The sequence below is a fragment of the Syngnathus floridae genome, chromosome 22, assembly GCF_059516105.1.
Source record: "Syngnathus floridae isolate MCC-2025c chromosome 22, RoL_Sflo_1.0, whole genome shotgun sequence".
Classification (NCBI taxonomy): domain Eukaryota; kingdom Metazoa; phylum Chordata; class Actinopteri; order Syngnathiformes; family Syngnathidae; genus Syngnathus; species Syngnathus floridae.
In genome coordinates this window covers 3,255,842-3,280,355 of record NC_142434.1, presented here as the reverse complement: position 1 = coordinate 3,280,355, position 24,514 = coordinate 3,255,842, and the positions used below count along the sequence as shown (strand labels likewise).

Genomic DNA, 24,514 nt, shown 5'->3' with positions numbered 1-24,514 from the left:
TCCTATGAAAAAAGAAAAAGTTATTGTATTAAAAATCAAGGCCTGTTTTGCAAACGCCCAGGAGGAGTACAAGGTCGTCTACTCACTCCAACACCCCCAAAAATAAATTACCTGATTAAAATATATCAAAAATAATTTTGTTACGCTCTACTTCACTGCGCATGCGTATTGGTCAAAGCGCTGGTTAGCCACTGCGCATGCGTCGTGTAAGTGCTGCTATGGCCCCCTTCAGGCAGAAGTTATTGCACTGCTGCTTTGTTATTGTTTTTTCACAACCTTTTCCTCAAGCTGCTCGAGTTTTTTAAGCTATCGGATCACATTCGATCGCGATTCGCGACATTTATCTATTCATTTTTTAAAACTGTCACAAATTAATCAGTTATTGGGATATAGAATAGTCATCGAGAGCTAGGCTAACGCTCAGTTAGCAGTGTAATAAACTACAGTAGCTAGTTGCTGGAATGCTTTTGCTTAGTAAAGTAGTCATAATGGAGGTGGAAATTGTCTTTATTACATACTTGACAGGTTCAAATATGTACCATTGTCTAGTCCACTGATGGAAAGAGACTGTTGATTTCAGGTAAGCTATCATTGTTAGCATTATATATTATGTTGTAGCCATGTTTTTTTAAGTGAATTGATCATTTTGAAGGATGAATGACATGAACCTGAGTCCAGTGGGCATGGACCAGCTGAGTGTGCCTTCAGTGAGTGCCAGCCACTTGGGTCTGGCCACCTCACCGCCCCATAACACCATGCCCACCCCAGGTAGGATAACAACTCCAATTTGTGATATGTGCAGTTTTTTCAATTACATATATGTTGTAGGCATGCCAGTGGCCATCCCCAGCCTGGGTCCTTCTTTAGGTTCTCTTCCTTCTGCACTGTCCCTCATGCTGCCAATGGGACCTCTGGGCGATCGAGGAGTCATGTGTGGCCTCCCGGATAGGAATTATTCCCTGCCACCTCCTCCTTACCCCCATTTGGAAAGCAGCTACTTCCGACATATATTACCAGGTATTCACAAACACAAAAATTAATTTATGTACTGTGTGTAATGATGGTTTTGTTTCTCCAGGCATTTTGTCCTATTTGGCTGACCGTCCACCACCTCAGTACATCCATCCAAGCAGCCTTAACATGGACGGGACCCTGTCTGTTGCCAGCAATAACCCGTCGGGTCTAGACCCGTACAGCGGAGCAGGTGGCCCATTGGAGCAGGGCCTGGTGCCCATGGACTCGAGACAAGTCAGCGGCCAAGGGGATCTCCACCAGACTGGCAGCCACGATTTGGACTCCACAGGGTTAGCGATGGAGTCTCGCGACAGCAGCCCCATGACCCCGGACAGGATGGGAGAGGAGCTGGCCTCCATGGACGGAGTCGGGGTGGTTCCGGTGTCGGATGGCGGGAGCCAACCCTTGACTGGGGTGGACTCTTCCGGCGGGGTGATGCCCCTGCACGGACCTCCTGTGCTGGAACTCCCTGTGGTGATGGAATCAGATCACATGGGAGGCCGCGTGGGCAATGCTGGCGGAGGAGCAGCAGGAGGACTCGGGGACCAGCTCCACCCCAATGGGGAACTGAATTCCAGCGTCGTTAGCGTGGTGCTCACAAGCTCCATGGCCGGCCAGGGACAGCTGGGGCCCGTGTCCCTCCACGGGCACTCCGGGATGGGTCTGGACTCTGTGAACGTCTCCCCCATCACCGCGGAGGTATCGCTGGGTCCAGAAAACAACCTGGTGCTGGTCAACTCCAGTTTGCAACTGGATCATTCAAGTCCCAACAAGGAGAGCTTAGTTGCTGCTTACACTATTTGTAAGTTGATTAGGAATGGATTTAAAAAGCGATAAAAGAATAATTACGATATGCTTCCGTCACGCAGGGTGCACTCTGTGCGAGCGCTCGTATACCTCAGACTGCCCGGAGCACGGCCCGGTCACCTTCATCCCAGACACGCCCATCCAAAGCCGGGCTCGCCTTTCCATCCCGCGTCCCCTTTGCTTGCGAATCTCCGTTGCCGACGAGCCGCTCGGTACGAAAAGCGAACGGACCCCATCAGGGTTTCGTTCTGATCTCCTTTTTGCTGTTTGACGTCAGGTGTTTTTGCACGCGACATCATCCCGGCGAGGACCTGCTTCGGCCCGATGATAGGTCAGCACTGTAGCAACGTGGATCTCTCCGATTGGCCCGAAAAGGACACGCCTCAGATTTGGAAGGTCGGTCAGCATTATTTATTCTAGCCTGGGTCTACTTAATTGGGATCATCAAGAATAAACGCTCGATTGTGATAGATGTACCACAACAACGTGCTGGAGTTCTACATCGTGACGGCAGATGAGAACGAATGCAACTGGATGATGTTTGTGCACAAGGCAAGGTATGAACATGTGAACTCAAAATGTCCCTCAAAAGATTTTTTTTTTTCACTAATATTTTCCATTTAATCAGGAGCCGCGAAGAGCAGAACCTGGTGGCCTACTCTGCTAACGGGAAGCTCTTCTTCTGCACCACCATGGAGATCCACCCCGACGAGGAGCTGCGTTTCTACTACAGCCGGGACTACTGCAGACTCATGGGTCAGATCCAGAGAAATCTACTCCCATATCTTCTTGCTTTACTTACCCTGACGATATCATACGTTGATCTCTCAGGTGTTCCTCCTTTACCCGAGGCTCATCTCTGCCAGTGCGGCAAAGACTGCTCCTCTTTTTCCGACCTCAAGCCTCACATGAACAACCCTGACCACAACCGGCCTCCTCACAGCCACAGCCCGCCACAGCAGGACCTCCCGCTTCAGCAAGAGCAGCAACAAGCACCTCCGCAACAGGACGAGAAGCTCACCAATGGCACGTCGAGTTCTTCATCCTCTCCGTGGCCTCAAACGGCTGGACAGACCAACGTGGACAACCCCAACGCCAGTCAGAATCCGAGCAGCGGGACCTCCGGAACAAACTCCAAAGGTCCGAGGCACCCGCGGGAGAAAAAATTTAAGTGCAGCATGTGCTCGCGGGCGTTCATCACATCCACCAAGCTCAACGTGCACTTCATGGGCCACGTCGGCATGAAGCCGCACAAGTGCGAATACTGCAGCAAAGCCTTCAGTGACCCCAGTAACCTCAGGATGCACCTCAAAATACACACAGGTGGGTACAACCGAGTACGTGATCATATTTTTTTTCTTAACGTCACTTTCCTTCCACCACCAACAGGTCAGAAGAACTATCGGTGCACGGTTTGCGAGAAGTCGTTCACGCAAAAGTCCCACGTGGCCTCTCACATGCTCATCCACACGGGCGCCGAGAAACTCAAGTGCGACCTGTGCGAGCGAATGTTCATCCGGAAGCACGACCTGAATCAGCACATGTTCTCTCACACCCAGTACGGCCATCATTTTCCACAAAACCACCTAACCTGATTATTTATCGATTCGATTTCATCAATTATTTTTTTTATGTACTTTACAGCGAGCGTCGGATTCAGTGCCCCAAATGCAACAAGCACTTCTTGAAGCCCAACCACCTGAAGAAGCACATGAACTCCCACGAGGGCCGCCGAGACTTTGTTTGCGAGAAGTGCCACAAGGCCTTCCTCACCAAGTACCACCTCACGCGTCACCTCAAGATATGCAAGGGGCCCAAGGCGGAGCGCTCGTCCCGGAAAGAACGACACGTTCACGAGGAGGACGACGACGAAGAGGAGGAGGAGGAGGAAGCCGAGGATAGCATGGGAAGGAGAGGGGAGAGACTTTTGGAGTCGGGCACGAGTGAAGACGTTGGAGGCTATAACTCTGAAAAGTCACTGTCACCCCCTCATTGACTACAGTGCATATCTGCTCGTATTAATTTATACACACTGTTTACCTCTCATTTCTTCACCAAATTATTTTTCATTCATATTGAATATCACAAAACTAAACTTGTCTAGTTTTGTTTTAGGTGCATAAAAGCTTGCTTTCTTGATCTGCTTTTGTGAGTTAGTTGAATTTATCATGTCTAACTTTTGTATAGGTTTATAAAGGCGAGTTAGTTGTAGACGAGTATTTTTATTGTATTTAATAATTTATTTTCTTTTAAATTAGTCTGGCGTATTTGGAAAAGCAATTTATGCGGAAAAAATCAATTATTTTCCAGATAATTTATCTTCCTTTCCGGGAGAACCCCGGAAGTAGATAATTCTGCTTCCGGGTCGAATTTAAAAGAAAAATGAGGCCATTTGCAGTTCATTATGTCAGCGAACTATGAATGCATTAATATGCTGTACGGAATTATGCAAACTATTTTTTGTCTCCATAAATCGTAATGCAACGTCATTTAAATAATACTTTTTATTGAACCTTTCTACGTTTGCCTATTCGTTGTTGATTATGTCACCGGGCTAACTTCAGCTCAGCTAAGTTAGCAGCTGAGTTAGCTAGCACTAGTACGCGAACATTATTTTGCTTTTTTTTTATTTTTACTTGTTTGGTCCTTTTTTTGGCCTCAATTTGTTGAAGATGTTTAGCCCACCGAAGGAGGAGATAGCCTGTATGACTGACAAGGCTCTGAGGATGAGGAGGGAGGAACAAGCTCGTCAGGTGGTGCTTGCCTGGGCTCTTCTCGACATTTCCCTGGCTGGCATGATTTATACTGAAATGTAAGTTTATGACTCCACAGTTTTAGATAACCTTTGTTTTTTTTTCAAAACTCACGAATGGTTTATGCAGTAACAATTCAACTTTTTAGGTCTGGGGAATTGTTAAGCCGATTGTACAACATCAATTATTGGCCTATTTGGTACATAGGTGAGTCTCTTGTGCTTTTACATTTGCCACTCAAAACAAGCTTAACATGTTTTCTTCTCATGGCAGAACTGACACTGGCCACACTTCTTAGTCTCACTGCTCTTCTTCATTTCTGGAAATATTTTAAATACACCATGGCTCCATCCACCATCGACGTAACCCCACAACAGCATCTGCTCCTGGGGCTGAGAAACACGAGTAGGTCTTGAATACATCGATTCTTTTTGAGGAATACTGGCTCATGTCTCTCCATCCTCTCACAGGTATTCAGGCCTCTCCTCCGAAGAAGGAAGAAAAAAAGGAGAGCCCCGCTCCGACCGAGTCATCCCCCTTGCAGGGTCAGAGCGTTTTGAGTTTCAGCCCATCTCGGTCCGCCACCACCAGCCCCAAGTTTTCTCCGAGCTGTGTGCCGGGCTACAGCCCGTCTCTGAGTAATCCCACCACTCCAAGTAGTTCTCCTTATTCACCCTCAGTGAGCTTTGGGAATGTATGTTGCTAAAATTCTGAATATTGGACTAGCTTTATCAATGATGTTGATTTATTGTCTTCCCTTTTCAGGTATTGAGTTACAGTCCTGGCTCCCCGGCTTACCCGAGCACCACGGAAAACTCAGTGTTGAGGGCTCGGTACCGTACGTCACCCACGGTGTTAAACTCGCCAGGAAGTGAGGAGGACTACATGGAGGATTTGAAAAGCCTCGAACGATTCTTGCGTACAGAGGAAGAGAAGAGTCATCGTAGTCAGCTTGGTACTAATGGACGATTTTTCTTTTTTTGGAGGCAATTTTTAAACAATCACTTTTCTAAGTCTTCACCTCCCGCCCCCATTAGGGAGTCCAGAATCCATCTCCCCGAGTCACAGTCCGTCGTTTTGGAACTACAACCGCTCAGTGGGGGACTATGCACAGAGTCTGAGGAAGTTCTTGTACCAGCCCGCCTGCCGCTCCCAGGCGCCCTCCGCTCACAAGGATGAAGCAGACCCGGGTTCCAAACAGGCTGCCGAGGAGGTCACGCACATGTCTCTGATTTATTTGACTGACATAAAAAATAACACCTTTATTGAATTCCATGCAGGTGTGGGCAAGGATCACAACCAGCCGCCCCGTTGTGGACCGCATCGACGGCTGGACAGCCAAGCTTCGAAACGTAGGTCGTATATGAACTCCTTTTATTTTTTAAATAAATAATATTCTGTGTGTGATTTTTGCAGTGGATCAGCGACACCATCTTGGTGCCCCTTGTGAGGGAAATGGACTCGGTCAACACTCAGCTCAGGAGAATGGGCTGTCCTGAGCTTCAGATAGGAGGTAAATCATCAAATGTTTCCGCTTAGAGGACACATTATCAACCCGTCTTGTCCTCTTTCCTTCCACCAGAGGCCAGCATCAGCAGCCTCAAACAAGCCGCCGTGATGAAAGCTTCATCCATCCCTACTTTGAACTCCATGGTCCAGTACCTCGACATCACTCCCAATCAGGAATATCTTGTGGATCGAATCAAAGGTTCCTTGCACGCGTGTGTGGAAAACGATTCCTCTTGTGTGCGGGCTAACATTTTCTTGTGTTTTGGAATCGTCAGAGCTGGCACACAGTGGCTGCATGAGCTCCTTTCGCTGGAATCGAGGAGGTGATCTGAAGAACCGCAAGTGGGACACGGACCTTCCCACTGATTGTGCAGTGTGTATCGTTATTGTTACAGTTGACATCGGTTTTTTTTTGTTTTCTTACGAATGATGCCACCTCACCTTGGGTGTCTCCACTCTAGATCCTCACGCACATATTTTGTACATACCTGGACTCCAGACTTCCTCCTCATCCAAAATATCCCGACGGGAAGACGTTCACCTCGCAGCATTTCAGCCACATCCCGGACAAACCTGGTAAGTGCACACACACACACATGCAAACACACACACGTCCACACATCTGTTTTTGTCCTCATCCACAGATGTGACCAAGGAGAACCTCTTCTGCATCCACCAAAGTTGCACGACGCCACCTCACTATCAGCTCATCTATCAGGGACACATCTTCAGTCTGCCCAAGGTGACGTAACATAATACCAAATCCAATTTTCAAAATGAAGTGGTTGCAGAAATTTAATTTTTTCCATGATGATTGACATCTCAAATTAACGACCCTTCCCTGTTACAGGGCAGGAATAACTTGTTCCATACAATCCTCATGTTCCTCTATGTCATTAAAACCAAGGAGTCAGGAATGCTGGGGTGAGCCATTTTTATTTATTTAAAACACTTAAGGAGGTCAAAATGACATTTTATTCAGTAAATTGCATTTCATTCTCTTACAGGCGAGTAAACCTCGGACTCTCCGGTGTGAACATTCTGTGGATTTTTGAAGACTGACAATTGACAATTTAAATGAGAACCCCACCCATTAATAGTCAACAGCAGAAAACCAGCACTCGAACACAACATATCCTTTCTCGTTTTGAGTATGAGATCAGCCTCAAATTTGTCTGTAGGGTGTTTAAGGGCTCAGTCGTCGTTTGGTTGAATGTTTGACAGCTTACAATTAAGAGCACAAATTGTATTTTTTGTATTTTCTTCATCTCCAAGGCCATTTTTTTTTTATGAGGCATGCAAAATAGAAAAAGCACTTGCAAGTCCAAGTTAACTGAATGTAATAGCTCTCCAAATGAACTTTTTTTTTTACAAAAAAGCCACGGTCTTTTGTGAATAAAACCAATTTCACTCAACTTTTCTTTGTGACCACTAGATGTCGCTGTTGTTCAGATGCGTCTTTTTGACCTTGCTGTCGTTTGATGCAATGCAGATGCCCAGCGTGCAGATTTTCAAATTAAAATTGATCCATCATCTGGGCGAGAAGAGAATCATTTGGTGATCTTAGGCCCCATTTCAACCCCTTACACTGAGTGCCAAGCAGGGAAGAAATGGGTACCACTTTTAGAGTCTCTGGTGTGACCCGGCCGGGGTTTGAACCCACAACCTCCCAATCTCAGGGCGGGCACTCTAACACAAGGCCACTGAGCTGGTAACGTGATTCATTGCGAGGTCAAATCCAAACCACCTGGTAAAAAAAAAATGCAGTAAAAATGTAAATACTGTGGGAAATTTAATCGAAACACTAACATGTCTTTTTTTTAACGTATTATAAAAGGTAGTAAAACCCCAGCAGTGTAATAAGCATCGATGGCAAGCGAGCATGGGCTGTTGTAGTCCAAATACAGAAAAAGAACTACAATAACCATAATGCATTTCGCAGCTGAGCTCCTCCACTCACATCCGTTTGCCTGCATAGAAAAGGGACTTGGTGAAAACTGTAACGATGTCAGTGCAGGTTGTGGCAGCAAAAATGGCAGAGGTCGAACTCAAAGACGTCGTTAAAGAACTACCCGCCGACTCTCCGGTTACCCCGACGTCGGAAGGACTTATCGCCAGGAACTACGTGCGCGAGCCCGGTTCCTCCACCGCAACGTCCCCGAGCGCGGAGCCCTCCGCCAAAGCCGGAGAAGGCAGCCCGGGCTTGCTCGCCCCGAATCCCACCAAGATGCCTCAGGCGTCGGCTATGAAGCGACCGGACCCACAGCAGAACGGCGGCGAGGCGTTTGTCAATCGGGACGGCACCGTGGCCGAGGCCCCGCGGATGAAAAAGGCGAGTTGTGTTTTTCCTCCCTTTTGCCTTTTTCCTCCGAGCGCACGCTGTGTAACGTGTGACCAAGCTAACAATGCTAACAAACAACCAGGCTGATTCAGCAGTGTGACTTCCAGTCATAATTAGAATATTTAATGACATTCAAACTAATCCAGCGAAGGCTAAACACTATTAAACTATTTCACTTTTTACTGATTATTTGGTGAGCCGTCAAATTAATAACCGCTGCCATTTTCCTGTTTTTCCCAACCTTTTTGCGCAGCCTAGCATAATATTTACATTAAAAAGTAACAGCATCGAATAAAAATGCCTCAAATAGTGTCATCTACAGAACTAAGCCACTTTACAAAATATACATTTAGGACAAATAATCATAAAGTATCTAGTAATATTGTAATACTGATCAGTAAGTATTGATGATCACTTACTGCCATTCTAAAATATGAATAACAAAATGAGTGGTTTTGATTGACACCTGTCATGGACGTCTCCGAGAGCAACATCTGGATTATTTTTGTTTTCCCTACGAGGGAATTATTAATCGTGTAATTTCGATGATGCGATGTGATCCACAGGGATTGTTTTGAAGCAATATTATTTCCCCGACACATCCGGCAGGGCAGAAGGTTGTATATTTATAGGTCGTGGTCTACACGGGAGGGTTTATGACAGAGTTGGACATATATGACATGTGTTGTGGTCATCCGGTCCGGTAGAAAGTGGAAAGGGGTTGACAACAGCATTTTAATCTCCATCATGTCGCCCTCATGAGAGGATTACAACGCCAGCTCTGTGTTGTAAGCGGGACCCAGATGTGTGCTGTTTTCATCCCTGACGTTGGTTTTATTATAACCTGTTGTGCTTGGGGCAAATATCAGACCCACAAGTGGTTGCATAATAAAAGATCACTTGAGAATCCTGCGTCGGCTCATCTGACCACTATTTTTTTTTCTTTTTACATACCAGATGGTTTCCCGCAACAACGTAAGGTTAATCATTCTCCATTGCCGTTTTTTTTTCCTGATATTCACCAGGGGAAAAAAAAAAAATAAGGACGCCAAATTCAATGTAGGATTCCAAATGGTCCCGCTTTGATGTAACGTTATGTCACACACTCTAAGCTGGCGTTCCTGGTATTGCTTGCCGGCTAACAGGCTTAGTGTGACCTGTGGCTGGCCTACATGGCAAATGGAGTGGACGGAAGGATGGGTTATGTATTTGGAAAAAAAAAATAGCACTCTTCCAACCACCCTCCTTGGAGGCAAACTCAGCAAATGGCCACACTTTGACACATCTCCTTCTCACTGCACAGATGGCTCGTTCTTGTAGAACCGAATCTCGAGCAGAAAAAAATCCGTAGCCACCTTTCCTCTGACACGTGTTGCCCAATTGCAAGTGTCTCAAAGGAAATGGAGCGTACCCATGTTTCCAGGAACCCGTGCGTGAGTGTGAAATGTTCAACCCTCTCCATTTCATCACTGACAAACGAGTGTGTGCTGGGAGATGTTAAAATGCGTGACCATGTGACCAGTGGAATGGACACGATTTGTAGTAAGTGCGACAATGGGGAAAGAACAATCTAAAAAGACATTGCTGTGTTTTTTTTTTTCTTCATTTCAAGCCAGACAAATTTTCCTTTTGCTTCTCCCGCAGTCGTTAAACTGTGACCACCGATGAAGTAAAACCACTAAAAACTCATTGACGTGTTTCGTTCGCAAGCCATTTACTGAACGGCTCGATTGAGCCATTAGGATTCCCGAAAGCTAACAGGATGGCCGGCCGCGGGTAAACATATGCTCGTATTTGTTACAGCTCAATAACGCAACAGCGTGAAAGCCACGCCGTCCAATCTTTCCACCGCTTAGTCAAACATCTCAACACTGAGTAACAGATTATCCGCAGCGGTGACTTTTGACCTCCGTTCGCACGTGAACTGCCCCTGAGGCTGACCGTCAAACAAAAATAAAAAACCCAAAAAGGGCATTTTATTCCTCTAATATTCATGTAGTGATGTCAGATTTGTGATGTCACAATCATATCAGAGCTTTATGTTGCCCTGAAGATAAATTGGTGGAATAATTAGTTTTACCGACTCCCACTATTTTCAAATAGATCCAAGATAATTATCTTCCCGACCCCTGAGGTACAGAGTGTGGACCCCCTAGGAGTACCCAGACCTCAGTTTGAGAACCCCTTGGTAGAAATGACTAGAGGATGACTTCCTCCTGGCTGGTACTGTATTAGCGAACGCCCAGTTGACGTGAAGCTTCTGGCGATGCACGTGCGAGGCCACCGGTAGCCGTGCATGTACAAGCTCCCCGTTGTTTACGAGGCGAGCGCTTGTCGCTGCACATAAATCAGCAGCAGTGAGCGAGCGAGTGTTCTTACATCACAGGCGCCCTCGGGGCACCTCACGCTAGCTGCCTCCTCCTCTTTTCTACGGCTGTTGGTGAGGGTGGTCGCGTCAGACAGAAATGCAGTGAACCCGAGAAGCTAGCTCGCGGCTCATGCTAGCTAAGCCTTACAGAGAACAGGGCATGAAATTTTTTTGGGTGGAACAACTTTATTTCGAGAGCACTATAAAATCACTGCATAGAGTGAAGACAGAAAAACATAGGGGCCCCAACGTTGACCCCTGTGGAACACCACCTGACCAAAAAGTATCCCAGACTCCTCCTGCCAGAACCAACTGGGCACCTATAGCACATTATTTTTACCACCATTGACATCTTATATGGCAGCACGTTTGATTTATTTCTTTTACGAGAATATTTCCAACGCAAGTTGAAACCGAGGGCGTTGTATCCCGGACTAGCTGAGATTGCGTTTGATCAGGTTTCAAGGGAGCCGATGCATAGAAGGACGTGCCCCCCCCCCCCCCCCCTCGCTGTCTGCCTGGGTCTTATTTTAGTGCATTCTTCCCGTTTAATTGTCATGTGGGAACGGCAACTGTGTCATCCGCTGCATTTCACAGCCCCAAAAAAAAATAAAAAAAAAACTCGAGGCCTGCGCCGTATCCTCGGTTTCGCTCTGTGCCATCGTTGTTAAAAGCGTGACGGCGAAATATCTTCAAATCATCTGCCGTTTATGTAATGCCGTTGAGTAACAGATGGCAGAGGATCAGTCTCCCGCGACACCGGACGGATCGCTGTCCTTTTTTCACTCGTATTGTCGTGCAAATACTCAGCTTTGGCCCCACGGGGTTGCGTAACTGTGGCTGCAAGGCGGATATATTTGAATTTACGCTATCTTTGCGGAAATCACCGGTAGAAACTCAACGGCGAACCAGCTGCTCGGTCAAAGGTTATATTTCCGTAAGGCTCCCCCCCCTGCTTCGTTTCATGACCCGCTATGTTTGATTAGACTCAGGTTCCCCGTCTCTGTGGGCCCGAGAAACCCACGGAGAACCAAGCTCTCCCCTTGTGGGAAGCAAGTCACGTTACCGCCGAGGATCTCGAAATGGGACGGAACCACCCGCAGACAACACAGCTGTATGATTGAAGGCGCGGGAAGCCGTCGTTAATTTGTTGACACACGAGGCACCTATGAAAAGTTCCCACGCTTCACGCCTGTTTTTTGGTTTTCTCTTTGCCGGGAAAAGCGGTCAAACCTGAAGCCTTATCTCAGTTATGTCACTAAACGGGTAAATTTTGCACTATTATGTCGCCTAATTTGCATTTTTCCATCCACAATGCTGGTTTGAGTTAGCGGTTAAGCTAGCAAGCTAAGCCCACCTTCTCGACCCAAATCTTTTCTGTTAAAGAGCCGCTAATGAATCGATGAGGTGCGTTCACACCGTGAGAACTGCTCATTTATTTTCTATTAATTGTCTCAGCTCCGAGCGCTAAGCCGCTGGAACTCCTGGTCCTAACGAGCGGGCCGATTAGGACACCAGCTCAGTCGTAGCGTGAAATTTGATCTTAAAGTCTAATCGGAGCGTGTTATAAAACGGATTAATACCAGATTTTCGATAAACGCTGACAAAGCTCTTGGCCCGTCGAAGGATTTTGCACTTGAGTCATGCGCTCTGGAACGGCAGTGGTATAAAAAAATCTTCCGAAGATCCCAAAATGACTCAAAGACTTTGTGTTGACCAATCCCAACAGATCCAGTTCGCAGACCAGAAGCAGGAGTTCAACAAGCGGCCCTCCAAGATCGGCCGCCGCTCTTTGTCGCGCTCCATCTCGCAATCGTCCACAGACAGCTACAGCTCAGGTAAGACCTTAGTCGGATTCCCTTGGAATCGTCTCGCCCAATTTGAGTCTTTCAATTTCGTGGTGTTTTCTTCCTAGCGGCGTCGTACACGGACAGCTCCGATGACGAGACGTCGCCTCGGGACAAACAGCAGAAGAACTCCAAGGGCAACGGCGACTTCTGCATCAAAAACATCAAGCAAGCTGACTTCGGACGCCGGGAGATCGAGATAGCCGAGCAAGGTTTGTCGTATTGTTCTAGAAAAAAAAAACCACTCCACCGCCGTCGGTGGAAACGAAGCCTCAGCTGAACTCTGCTGCCTAAACACACAAATATGTTTGTGTGTTTTCAGCTGAGCCGTAAAGTCTTAAAGGGATTAAACAATCATCTAAATGAATTCCTTCAGGCTCTTTTTTTTTTTTTTTTTTCCCAGAGATGCCAGCCCTCATGGCTTTGAGGAAGCGAGCCCAGGGTGAGAAACCCCTCGCCGGCGCCAAAGTGGTGGGCTGCACCCACATCACCGCCCAGACTGCTGTGAGTAGAGCTTCCAATTGTTTATTTATTATTTTTTTTATTGTATTTATTTTTTTGGGGTCAACTGTTCCCTCCAGGTGCTGATGGAGACTTTGTCAGCTCTAGGTGCTCAGTGCAGGTGGGCGGCCTGCAACATCTACTCCACCCAAAACGAAGTGGCAGCTGCTCTGGCAGAAGGAGGTGAGACATTTTTATTTCTTGCCTCCTCCATTGCGCTTCCTGGCTTCTTTCTCAACAAATCTCCGTGTCCAGGTTTCAGCGTCTTTGCATGGAAGGGCGAGTCCGAGGACGATTTCTGGTGGTGCATCGACCGCTGCGTCAACGTGGAAGGCTGGCAGCCCAACATGGTCGGTTAACATGGTTAATGAAGACTCGACTCGACACTAATCGTTCACTCTTTCCAGATTCTGGACGATGGCGGCGACCTGACACACTGGATCTACAAAAAGTACCCCAACATGTTCAAAAAAATCAAGGGCATCGTGGAGGAGAGCGTCACCGGTGTGCACAGGTAACTGTGGCTTCCTGGCGCTATGTCTCCCTCTAGTGGCGAAAGTGTGCGTCTGCAACTGCTCGATGGAGTTGCATTAATTTTGAAAAACTTTCAGGCTTTACCAGCTGTCCAAGGCCGGGAAGCTGTGCGTCCCCGCCATGAACGTCAACGACTCGGTGACCAAGCAGAAGTTTGACAACCTCTACTGCTGCAGGGAGTCCATCTTGGACGGGTAGGAACCCCGTGATGCACCCGCAATGAAATCAGCCAGTAATGGCGCCACCCAATTTCAGATTGAAGAGGACGACCGATGTCATGTTCGGAGGCAAACAAGTGGTGGTGTGTGGTTACGGCGAGGTGGGGAAAGGCTGCTGCGCCGCCCTCAAAGCCATGGGCGCCATCGTTTACGTGACGGAGATCGATCCCATCTGCGCCTTGCAGGCTTGGTAGGCCGCGACCTCGTCTGTTGACTTTCCCGACGCCCCTCTTAACACTCGGCTTTTTATTTGCCCAGCATGGACGGCTTCCGATTGGTGAAGCTCAACGAAGTCATCAGACAAGTGGACATTGTCATCACCTGCACCGGTGCGTTGACTTCTTCTCCTTCTTCATGGAATTTCCACAAAAGTGCTAGATGGTCACCTTTAACTCTATACCGCATCTATTTATGTCAAAGTAATTAACTGAGAATGCGTTAATTTCACGTTAGAGTTTAATTAACCCATGGGAGTCTCTCATGGCTGCCATTTCCCTTGTCTGATTTTTTTTTTTTTCTTCCTTTTCCCATCAGGCAACAAGAACGTGGTGGTGCGAGAGAACTTGGACCGCATGAAGAACAGCTGCATCGTCTGCAACATGGGCCACTCCAACACTGAGATCGACGTGGTCCGTCACCAGCTTTGATTTTTGAATATATCTGACATAATAGTAATCGTCTTAAAAGCCTTAAAAGTTACGCGGTGGTTGTCGTGGTAACCGCCGGTTTTTGTTGCAGGCCAGTCTGCGGACGCCCGAGCTGACCTGGGAGCGAGTGCGCTCGCAAGTGGACCACGTCATCTGGCCCGACGGCAAGAGGATAGTCTTGCTGGCCGAGGTGCTCGCTCACGCGCATTTTGAGAAATCCCGATTTGTATTTATTGATTGTTTGTTTTGCAGGGTCGCTTGCTGAACCTCAGCTGTTCCACCGTGCCCACGTTTGTGCTCTCCATCACGGCCACCACCCAGGTAGCGCCGCCGCACTATTGCCAAGCCTCTTTGGGCCAAGCAGGAAGACTCATGTGTGTTTGCTCGGCCAGGCCCTGGCTCTGATCGAGCTCTACAACGCTCCAGACGGACGCTACAAGCAAGATGTTTACCTTCTGCCCAAGAAGATGGGTAAGGTCACGCGTAGCGTTTGGAGCGGAGGAACGCGAGGAGAAACATTTCACGCTTGTGTTTAGATGAGTACGTGGCCAGCCTGCATCTGCCAACGTTCGACGCGCACCTCACCGAGCTGAGCGACGAGCAGGCCAAGTATCTGGGCTTGAACAAGAACGGACCCTTCAAGCCAAACTACTATAGGTAGCGAAATTAGCATAGCTGCTGATTTTGCAATTTTTGTTGAATTTCACAAACTCAAATTTTTTTTTTTCTCTCAAGGTATTAAAGAAGTTTGACGGCGGGGCCAAGAGGAGACGGCAGCACTCCCCAAAGCGCACAGAACCTACAAGGCTGTCAAGGTGGAAGGGGGGGGGGGGTCTCAGGCCGTGCCTGAGGGGGCAAACGTTTAATTTATTCCAACTTGTTAATATCGGCAAAAAAAAAAAACTCCAAGGAGGGCGACTCCTTCTCTTCTCGGCCGCCTGCTCGCTCCCCGGGAAGACTTTTGATTTTTGCCCCTCTTTTTGTTTTTAGCTGCGCGTCGCCATCTCCCCTCCCGTCGCCACGCCTTTTTATCGTTTCAACAAATGTGACAATATATATGCTATATAAGAAAAACAAATGTGATTTAAAAAGAAAAAATAGAATGAAGATGAAATTTTGTGTTTTTCCCCTCCCCTGTTATTTTTGTAATTATTCTTTTATACTTTGTTTTATTCTTATTTTATTCTAGGGGGGGACGATCCATTCTTATCCATTTGATTTTTTTAAAAAAAAGTATTTCTTAACACACGGTCGGTTCCGCCTCATTTACTAGTAGTCCATTTTTAAAAGGCAGATTCGATTTTTCCGGCCGTCACTCAAACTGCCTCACGTCTTTGGCATTTTGGAGATCAACTTTATTTTGGACCATAATGTATTCAAAGTGATCATTACATATTGTATAGTTACATATTTGTATAGAAACGACAAATTTTCTACATTTCTCTCCCTCTCATTGTCTTCGATCATGTCATTGAGATAAGCAATTAAATCTTCTAATTATATGTGTAATAAATGTACATATATGAATGAATACTGTGATTATATTAACGAAGATACCAAATTATACTGAAAGTTGGCTTGGGAACTAAAAGGATCCGAATTTGAGTTTTAAAATTGGGAAGCAGCGTCCCTTTCCTACTTTTCATTCTGCTCAAATTCGAAATGCGTGCTTTTGTGTCCTTTGTGCTGTTCTGAATCTTCTCCATCGTGTGATCTACCAAGTGTGTGGCCTTGAGAGACTGCTGACGATAATGTGTGTGTGTATGTGCTTCATAAACAGCTGCCTCAGGATCCAAGCCTGTGCATTTGAGGGTGGGAAAATTTCCGTTTTTGTCAGCCTCAAACTGACCTTTGACCCCGAGGGTGGGTGGGCAGGGGTGACACCAGCATCGTGTATGTATAGAATATACACACTCTATAGGACAGCCTTTATAAATCTTAGGAAAATCATCTCATGTATTTATTGTTGTAAAAAAAAAAGTGTTAAATTCCCAACCCTCTCTTGTCCATAAAGGAAGTGATGACGGTAGATGACAAGCAATAATCTGTAATCTCCAATAAAGATGTAAAGAAAAAAAATGTTTCCCCTTATCATCTTTGCTGCTTTAAAGTATTCAAGGGAATTTTATTGCTATTTTTGGCATGTTAAAATTCAATCAAGTGCTCCCTCCTTTCCGTAGTGATTTGTCTAGCCCCGCCCTCGCTAGACGTGCGTGGACGACAAATCCAACGCCCGTTTTTAAGCAGAGAGGCGGGGGACGCGAAAACGAGAAACTCCCCACTTGTCCTCTTGCCGGGGACCGTCGTCTCTCGTCCCCCCTTCCGTTTGTCCTCCAAAACCTTCCTGCGAGATGCAGGCGGAGGACTTGGAGGTCCCTCTCCTCAATAACCTCAACGACAACGGCGGCAGGTTGAGGTCGAAAGGGAAAGATGTGTTCAAGGAGCAGCAGAAGGAGTCCGAGGTGGGTAAAAGCGAGAGGCGTTCGCGTACGTCGGAAACGGCAAGATTTTACCTTCTCCCATGGCGTGGTTGTTGCTGGGGAGCTTTTTTTTTTTTTTCCGCGACAGCTGGGCCTCTCTTTCTCTAAAACATACATGCATGGCATGCAGACGGGAACACTTGAGAGGTTATTTTGGCGAACGTCTAAAAATAACCCTGCAGCGTTACTCGACGTGCAGACTGCAGGTGGTGAAATGTGCTGCATGGATGCCATCTAATATTTACATTCGTAAATTCGCCCATATCATATGTCAGGAATGATTCTAATATTAAAAGCGTTATGCGATGTTTCCCGCCCTACCTTTGTGACATTTTGACCTAGTTTGAACATTGCAAAGGTCACATGATTGATTTGATTTGAAAGGAGAATAATGGATAATCCTGCATTGACGTCACGTGAATAGCTTCTTGTGTTTTAGTACAATTACTCGCACCTTGTATTACATCTAAATTGTTTTTGTAATTGCTTTTAATTAACTGTTCACATTTTTTTCTCTGTTTGAGGAAACTTTATAAAACAAAAGCAAAGAGTGAATATTGGTATCTGAAAAAAATAATTTTATTAAAAAAAAACTGAATTGAGGTATTGTAATTGATCATTTTTATATATTTTTTTCACATTTAACAAAATATTGATTTTATATAAAAAATAGGGCCTAAATCCTGTTGGAGTCAAGTGTCTTTCCATTGCCCTGGAAAATAACTAGGTCTGTCTGCCTGTCTGTCTGTCTGTCTGAGGTCCACAGGACAAAGTAATTTCTGTTAACCTGTTCCGTTTTCTTTTAACCTGTTTTTGTCTTTACTGGAGCTCATTTGCATTGCTTACTTCCTGCTGCACTGGCGTCACTCTTCTTTTACTTCCAGAATCACTTTTAGCCTCATCATTTGTACAATTTAACATCTTGGTGAAGACAGAGTTTGTTGCGTGTGCTTTTTTTTGTGTTTTTGTTCTCACTATTATTTCCTTTCTTGGCAGAACTCCATGGAGTCTCCCAATTTGGAGTTTGAATACGGCGACACCGACACCCTCACCGTGGAACTCTCAGGTATCATTTTTGACAAATCTATTTATCAATAAAAATGACAGCAGATTTGTCCATTTAAAAAAAAAATTGCACTTTTATTTGCTTCTCAAGCATATTTGTGCAGACTTGCGACCGACAAGTGTTCTTACACACTTGTAAACTTGTTCGACATCGCCTAACGAGCACCCGCCCACGTTTGCCCTCGGGCGCAACGTATTTTTCGCTCCCGTCGTTCACATTGTTGTCCTTGCCAGAGTTGTACAGCTACACCGAGGAGCCTGAATTTGCTCTCAACAGAGACTACTTTGAGGAGGACTTCAAAAGTCACGGTATGTGTGTGTGGTTTCCCCAAAAATTTAAGCCGATTTACTTTAACATGATGGAACTTGGCATTTCAAAGCGTTGTGGATTTTTAAGCTGTTGGAACTCAGGACCTCCTCATCATGTGTAGTACCGTTCAAAGAGCATAGGGGTCGATATTTCACATGTCCTTGAGAATGACCTCGTCTTCAACAGCCCGAGGCCGACGATGGATCGATGTGAGCGCGGAGGAGCGGCGTGCGTACGTGATGAGATTACTGGACGCGCTGGAGGTGACCGACAGGGACAAGAGGCTGAAGGTGGCCAGGGCCATCCTCTACCTCGCTCAGGGTACGACGACTCAACGACTCGACTCGTGTTTGAATCTGTGTGTAACCCATGTTTCCCACACAGGTGTGTTCGACGAATGTGACGCCGAGGCCGACGTTCTCCGCTGGTCCAGGCGCAATGTCTTCCTCCTCTACGACATGGGGATCTTCACGGCCCTGCTGGAGCTCCTCAGCATGGAGATAGAGTGAGCGCCGTGGTGTCATTAAAAGTGTCAACGTCCAGTGTGATGCTTAAAAATATTTTTTTATGTTTTGCAGTAACAACCAAGCCTGCAGCAGCGCTTTGAGGAAGCCCGCCATCTCGCTCGCGGATAGCACGGAGCTCAGGTGAGCAAAATGGCCGCTTACATTAATTCTCATTCATTCATTCATTTGTGTGTTTCTCTCAAGAGTGTTGCTCAGCATCATGTACTTAATGGTGGAGACGGTTCGGGTTCAAACGGACGACGACAACCCGGAGTGGCGAGCCACCAGGGAGGCCTTCAAGAACGAGCTCGGTGGGTAAAACGTTGTGGACGATTAGCTTGAGTTTGCTAATCGTGTCTTTCTCCCACTCAGGTGCTCCGCTATACAACGGCGAGCCTTTTGCCTTGCTCCTCTTCTCCATGGTGACCAAGTTCTGCAGCATGAACGCACCACATTTCCCCATGAAGAAAGTTCTCCTTCTCCTATGGAAGACCATTTTGGTCAGTGGAGCAATGTTACATTTTAATTCATAAAATCAAAAGCACTACTAACACTAGCTCCGCCCCCTCCTCACCTCCATTTCAAAGTTCACCTTGGGGGGCTTCGAGGAGCTGCAGGAGATGAAGATGCGGGGCCGAGAGCGTCTCAACCTGCCGCCGCTCCCCGAGGACAGCATCAAGGTGGTGCGGGCCATGAGAGCCGCCTCGCCGCCCGCCTCCGCCATGGAGCTCATCGAGCAGCAGCAACAGCAGAAGAGAGGACGGCGCAGTCGCAGGGTATGCCCGCATGCCACCAAAACCTCATCCAGATAGGAAAGTAGTAATTGGTGTCAAGGTAGCATCATCAACAAATACACATACACACTGACCCGAGACTAATTTTTTTTTGGTTTTCATTCCATTGAAGCGATCCTTCTCTAACTGATCCGACGCTAATCGGGCTGAAATGAGACTCGCCCGCTAACTGCCCTCATGGTGTCTCATTGCGCCTCTTCCTTGTGTCCCCACAGAGTGCCTTTGTTGATAGCTTGGAAGGAGACAGTCCCTTTCCCAAGAAGCAGGTCTTTACCCGCAAGTTCCCTCTTTAGTTTCTTTTCCTTTTTTTTTTTGCATTTTTTTCTTTCTATTTTTTTTTGTTGCACTCCTGTCCCTCACCTCTATTTGCGTTCCTCCCTTCTCTCTCTCTTTCTCTCTCTGTATATATAATTAAAATATAAAGCAATTATTGAGAAATACAAATTTCAGTTTAGGATTTTAATTGGCCCGCCTCCAAATTAATATTAGAAGAAGCAATTTTGGTGGAGCTCTACTCAATTACCTCCAGCCCTGTCCTTCTATATTCTGCATTTTTTTTTTATATCTCATCCAAACCACCTCAACATGTCTTCTTCTTCTTCCTTCTCGTCTACCTGCACAGTAGCCAGTTTGAGATGCCTTGCTAGCTTGTTGTTTGGCCCACCGTCCTATAAAGGCAGTCGTAGCCCCCCCCCCCCATGCCCCCCACCATCACCACCACACAATCATGCACTGTAGACACTTAAGGGTCATGAAAAAAAAAATGCAATCATCAACGAGGTGAGCTTTCAGATATTTAAGCGACCGGCCACCTCCTTGATGGAATGCAGTTGACCCCCCACTAGAAACAAAAAACGTCTCACCCCACGCTGTTAGCTTAGCTTCGGCTAGCATGAAGACTGAAATGAATCATCACGGCTGTGCTTGCGGACATATTTGCATGACGGTAAACAAAAGCATCTTGTTGTTGTTTATGCCCCGCCCCCTTCCTTCCCGCCATCAGCCGCTGGTCAAACAAGACAGCCTGGACACGTACAACGAGCGGGACCCCTTCAAGAACGACGACGTCCGTGACGAGGAAGAGGACCCAGAGGATGGTGACGGTGGCATGGAGGGCGAGGTGGACCCCTTGGACCGTGATGTCATCATCCAGCCTCCGCCTCCGCCGCCTCCTCTTCGGCCCCCTGCGGAGAGGGTCAACTTCCCCAAAGGCCTCCCTTGGGCCCCCAAAGTCAGGTACACAAATCTCAGATTGTGTGGAACAAAAATGTTGAGAATTGAGCTGGCTGACACGTTCACACCCTGAATCTGGATGTGTGAAGATTTTTTTTTTTTTCTTCTCAGCTTCATCTCTAGCAATATGCTCTCCATGTGTAGATGATCCAAGATTCCTTAATCAGGACTACTGTAGATAATTACATTAAAAAAATATATAAAAAATATATATATATATATTAAAAAATATTAAAACATTTTCAATAAATTTTTTAAAAATGTATAAAATTTAAAAAATGGAAGAATTTAAAATAAAAATAAATATAAAAAATATATATATATTTTAAAAAATTGAAACATTTTCAATAAATTTTTTTGAAATGTATAAAATTAATAATAGGCAAGTTCAATGTAATTCAACATAAGCATCTCCTGCAGGGAGAAGGACATCGAGCACTTCCTGGAGACCAGTCGGAACAAGTTCATCGGCTTCACCCTCGGAAAGTCAGTATTCAATCGCCAGCGTTTATTGATCGCTATGCCCCTAATCGAGGCCGAATTTTCTTGCAGTGACACCGAGACCCTCGTAGGCCTGCCCCGACCTATCCACGAGAGTGTCAAGACTCTCAAACAGGTTATTAATTGATCAAATTCAAGTTATTTAATTGACCATTTTAAACCTTCTCTCTTTTCCCCGCAGCACAAATACGTGTCCATCGCCGAAGTCCAGATGAAGCGCGAGGAGGAGCTACAACAATGTCCGCTGAGCTTGGTGGGTTTCTCATAAACTCTTACCCGACGTTTGCTTACGAACGATTCTCATCACGCAGGGCGAGGAGGAGGTGGACGAGACGCCTGCTGAGATGCTCTACCTGGGCATGCTTCCAAACCTCTCCCAATATGTGGTGAGTTTTGGACATCAAAAGTGATCCAAATGTGTGATGGTGAAAGTTTGCCGTCTCATGTTAGATCGCTCTCCTGAAGCTACTTCTGGCCGCCGCACCCACCTCCAAAGCCAAAACGGATTCCATTAATATCCTCGCCGACGTGCTGCCTGAGGAGATGCCGTAAGTATCGGGACGGGTAGGCCAGGTCTTGTTAAATAATAATAATGAATTTTCCTTTTTTTTTTTTCATTATTCATTATTATCCCTGCAGAATCACCGTCCTCCAGAGCATGAAGCTGGGCATCGACGTCAACCGGCACAAAGAGATCATCGTCAAGGCCATCTCGGCTCTGCTGCTGCTCCTACTCAAACACTTGAAACTCAACCACGTCTACCAGGTGACGGCCGGTTATAGCACGTGTTCCTTTTTAGAGTCATGAAATACAATCTCGAAAATGGCTTTTTCAGTTTGAGATTGTCTCCCAGCATCTGGTGTTTGCCAACTGCATACCACTCATCCTCAAGTTCTTCAACCAGAACATCATGTCTTATATCAGTGCCAAAAACAGGTAGGCTGGATTTATTTATTTATTGTTAAATTGTTTTTTATTTATTTATTAGATTTTTTAAATTTTTATTTATTATTTTTCTGACCCATATCACCATTGTGTGTTTTCTCTGCAGCATATGTGTTTTGGATTTTCCACACTGCGCCGTCCATGAAATGCCCGAGCTCACTGCCGAGAGCCTGGTGAGTCCAAACGCCTGTTCGAGTTTGATTGTGTTACGCTCATAAAAAAAATAAATTAAAAAAAAGTGTATATTGGTGTTTATTGGGTTCTCAGGAAGCTGGAGACAACAACCAGTTCTGTTGGCGGAATCTGTTCTCTTGCATCAACCTGCTGAGAATCCTCAACAAGCTGACTAAGTGGAAACACTCTCGGACCATGGTCTTTGTTTTTCTCCTGTAAAATACGTGCTTTGGTGCCTCTCCTCACACTCCCCCCCTCCCTGTTAGATGTTGGTGGTCTTCAAGTCAGCCCCCATCCTGAAGAGAGCCCTGAAGGTCAAGCAGGCCATGATGCAGCTCTATGTGCTCAAGCTGCTTAAAATCCAGACCAAGTATTTGGGCCGCCAGTGGAGGAAGAGCAACATGAAGACCATGTCGGCTATCTACCAGAAGGTCCGCCACAGGCTCAATGACGACTGGGCCTACGGGAATGGTAAAAAAAACAAAAAAAAAAACACCAGTAAATATATTTGACGCTACAAGTGATGATGTCACCGCCCTGCCAGATATCGACGCACGGCCTTGGGACTTCCAGGCGGAGGAGTGCGCCCTTCGCGAGAGCATCGAGAAGTTCAACAGCCGGCGCTACGACAAGAACCGCAACGGCGACTTGGCGCCGGTGGACAACTGCCTACAGAGCGTGCTGGGTCAGCGCGTGGACCTGCCCGATGACTTCCACTACAGCTACGAAATGTGGCTGGAGAGGGAGGTCTTCTCGCAGCCCATCGAGTGGGAGGGCCTCCTCGTGGAGCCGTGACGCAAAAACACGACGACTTTGAACGCTCATGGAGGAGCTAGTCGAAAACTGAGGTAGCGTTTTTTTTTTCTCTTTCAAGATGGTAGCTTTGGTCTCCACTCTAAAATTAAATTATAACGCCGTTGGTTTTGAAAAAGACCACGGGGATGAGAGCAAACATCGTACTAAAGCAATTTCTCCTTCCTCTCTTAGCTCTTTTGAAAACATGGGTGCTGCTTTGACCCCTTTGATACTTGTTTGTATATTTGTCTGTGGTAAAATTTGTAGTGTCAAGTTGTACATCTCGCACACAATTTGGATTTTTTTTTTTTTTAAATGTGTTTTTTTTTAGGAGGCAGGATGAGGATTTTAAAAAGCAGGGTGTCCTAAAAACTTTTGACATTTTCTAGACTAACTAATGTTCCCAACTCAGCAAAAAAAAAAACATCAGCTCAATTGACTTCCAGCAGAAGGTGAGTTACCTGCAATCACAAATACAAATAATAATTTAAAAAAAAAAAAAAAAGGTTACCTTCACAAGCACATTGTCGACACAAATTTATTATTTTCTCTACCTGACCTGCCAACTCTAAAAACTTCAGGGCAGTGAATCACACGCACAGAGCACAAACAAAATTGTCACAATGTGTTTAATGTCGTATTTCCAAATATTCTCTTGACGGTTCACAAATGCACGTGATCACTCCCCCCCCCCCCTCTGTTTTTATTACGTCAAAAATCTCTGAATAATAATATACATGTAGAATCTCAGGTTTCCACAGATCTTATATGGCAAAGGTTCGATCATTTTTAGCTTCTGCACATTCTTCTACTGAACTTTGTTACAGTTGTGCCAAATATGAGTGGCTTTTTAACTTTCTCACTCTCACCTTCATTTTCATGCTGTTTTAAAATGCCAAATGTTATTTATTTTCTACTTCCAAAGTGTACAGTCTATGAAATTAGACATTTAATGTATCTAGTAGAATATTTCAAATGTAATATTATTGTGGCTATGACCATGACATATAGCTGACTGGGTATTTTGGGGGGTATGTGCAATTACAGATCAGCAGAGGCTTTATTCGAGATATAAATGAATAAAATGACAGTTCCATATTAAACTTTTTTTTTTAAAGTGATTTGCATCTGTGTCTGATTTTTTTATTTTTTTTAAATACGCAGTGTATGG

General features: G+C 45.9%; 4 protein-coding genes across 8 annotated transcripts; all 4 read left to right on the top strand.

The window, feature by feature from the left end:
- Window positions 1-194: 194 nt before the first annotated feature.
- prdm4 (PR domain containing 4) lies at window positions 195-3,960 on the top strand. The gene is made up of 11 exons (XM_088366727.1): window positions 195-580; window positions 653-768; window positions 829-1,017; window positions 1,079-1,816; window positions 1,884-2,033; window positions 2,099-2,217; window positions 2,293-2,378; window positions 2,450-2,577; window positions 2,653-3,144; window positions 3,211-3,379; window positions 3,466-3,960. Exons 2-11 carry the CDS (start codon window positions 654-656, stop codon window positions 3,815-3,817), a joined length of 2,538 nt encoding a protein of 845 aa, XP_088222853.1. The 5' UTR covers window positions 195-580; window position 653; the 3' UTR covers window positions 3,818-3,960.
- A 207-nt stretch (window positions 3,961-4,167) lies between these two features.
- On the top strand, window positions 4,168-7,498 carry tmem209 (transmembrane protein 209). Of its 2 annotated transcripts, none has more exons than XM_088366729.1 (14): window positions 4,168-4,633; window positions 4,723-4,781; window positions 4,848-4,979; window positions 5,045-5,253; window positions 5,340-5,529; window positions 5,612-5,787; window positions 5,855-5,926; window positions 5,991-6,087; window positions 6,157-6,282; window positions 6,359-6,456; window positions 6,545-6,659; window positions 6,728-6,825; window positions 6,934-7,007; window positions 7,091-7,498. In XM_088366729.1, exons 1-14 carry the CDS (start codon window positions 4,494-4,496, stop codon window positions 7,143-7,145), a joined length of 1,641 nt encoding a protein of 546 aa, XP_088222855.1. In that variant the 5' UTR covers window positions 4,168-4,493; the 3' UTR covers window positions 7,146-7,498. The 2 variants fall into 2 exon arrangements, with proteins under 2 accessions (XP_088222855.1, XP_088222854.1); XM_088366728.1 differs by having other exon boundaries at window positions 4,169-4,633; window positions 5,045-5,268.
- Window positions 7,499-8,030: 532 nt separating this feature from the next.
- On the top strand, window positions 8,031-16,070 carry ahcyl2b (adenosylhomocysteinase like 2b). 3 transcript variants are annotated; one of them, XM_088366724.1, is made up of 16 exons: window positions 8,032-8,415; window positions 12,522-12,630; window positions 12,708-12,851; window positions 13,043-13,143; window positions 13,221-13,323; window positions 13,396-13,490; window positions 13,548-13,654; window positions 13,752-13,868; window positions 13,930-14,082; window positions 14,151-14,221; window positions 14,427-14,521; window positions 14,631-14,729; window positions 14,792-14,860; window positions 14,932-15,010; window positions 15,076-15,196; window positions 15,275-16,070. In XM_088366724.1, exons 1-16 carry the CDS (start codon window positions 8,089-8,091, stop codon window positions 15,279-15,281), a joined length of 1,797 nt encoding a protein of 598 aa, XP_088222850.1. In that variant the 5' UTR covers window positions 8,032-8,088; the 3' UTR covers window positions 15,282-16,070. The 3 variants fall into 3 exon arrangements, with proteins under 3 accessions (XP_088222851.1, XP_088222850.1, XP_088222852.1); XM_088366726.1 differs by lacking the exon at window positions 8,032-8,415 and adding an exon at window positions 10,507-10,647; XM_088366725.1 differs by lacking the exon at window positions 15,275-16,070 and having other exon boundaries at window positions 8,031-8,415; window positions 15,076-15,200.
- A 699-nt stretch (window positions 16,071-16,769) lies between these two features.
- strip2 (striatin interacting protein 2) lies at window positions 16,770-24,464 on the top strand. Of its 2 annotated transcripts, XM_088367496.1 has the most exons (22): window positions 16,770-17,001; window positions 18,016-18,085; window positions 18,319-18,393; window positions 18,581-18,715; window positions 18,779-18,899; window positions 18,973-19,041; window positions 19,105-19,211; window positions 19,273-19,400; window positions 19,488-19,676; window positions 19,910-19,960; window positions 20,698-20,930; window positions 21,348-21,413; window positions 21,480-21,543; window positions 21,610-21,681; window positions 21,740-21,814; window positions 21,879-21,976; window positions 22,068-22,194; window positions 22,265-22,365; window positions 22,481-22,547; window positions 22,642-22,746; window positions 22,815-23,019; window positions 23,093-24,464. In XM_088367496.1, exons 1-22 carry the CDS (start codon window positions 16,891-16,893, stop codon window positions 23,341-23,343), a joined length of 2,520 nt encoding a protein of 839 aa, XP_088223622.1. In that variant the 5' UTR covers window positions 16,770-16,890; the 3' UTR covers window positions 23,344-24,464. The 2 variants fall into 2 exon arrangements, with proteins under 2 accessions (XP_088223622.1, XP_088223623.1); XM_088367497.1 differs by lacking the exon at window positions 19,910-19,960.
- Window positions 24,465-24,514: the final 50 nt, after the last annotated feature.

Coding starts and splice junctions, on each gene's coding strand:
- prdm4 (XM_088366727.1), top strand. CDS start 654: ATGAATGACATGAACCTGAGTCCAGTGGGCATGGACCAGCTGAGTGTG. Junction 1,018..1,078: donor CTTCCGACATATATTACCAG/GTATTCACAAAC, acceptor TTGTTTCTCCAG/GCATTTTGTCCTATTTGGCT. Junction 2,379..2,449: donor ATGTTTGTGCACAAGGCAAG/GTATGAACATGT, acceptor CCATTTAATCAG/GAGCCGCGAAGAGCAGAACC.
- tmem209 (XM_088366728.1), top strand. CDS start 4,494: ATGTTTAGCCCACCGAAGGAGGAGATAGCCTGTATGACTGACAAGGCT. Junction 4,782..4,847: donor TTGGCCTATTTGGTACATAG/GTGAGTCTCTTG, acceptor TTCTCATGGCAG/AACTGACACTGGCCACACTT. Junction 5,788..5,854: donor CCAAACAGGCTGCCGAGGAG/GTCACGCACATG, acceptor AATTCCATGCAG/GTGTGGGCAAGGATCACAAC.
- ahcyl2b (XM_088366724.1), top strand. CDS start 8,089: ATGTCAGTGCAGGTTGTGGCAGCAAAAATGGCAGAGGTCGAACTCAAA. Junction 12,852..13,042: donor GATCGAGATAGCCGAGCAAG/GTTTGTCGTATT, acceptor TTTTTTTCCCAG/AGATGCCAGCCCTCATGGCT. Junction 14,222..14,426: donor CATTGTCATCACCTGCACCG/GTGCGTTGACTT, acceptor TTTTCCCATCAG/GCAACAAGAACGTGGTGGTG.
- strip2 (XM_088367496.1), top strand. CDS start 16,891: ATGCAGGCGGAGGACTTGGAGGTCCCTCTCCTCAATAACCTCAACGAC. Junction 19,212..19,272: donor GGCCTTCAAGAACGAGCTCG/GTGGGTAAAACG, acceptor TCTCCCACTCAG/GTGCTCCGCTATACAACGGC. Junction 21,414..21,479: donor ATCGGCTTCACCCTCGGAAA/GTCAGTATTCAA, acceptor ATTTTCTTGCAG/TGACACCGAGACCCTCGTAG.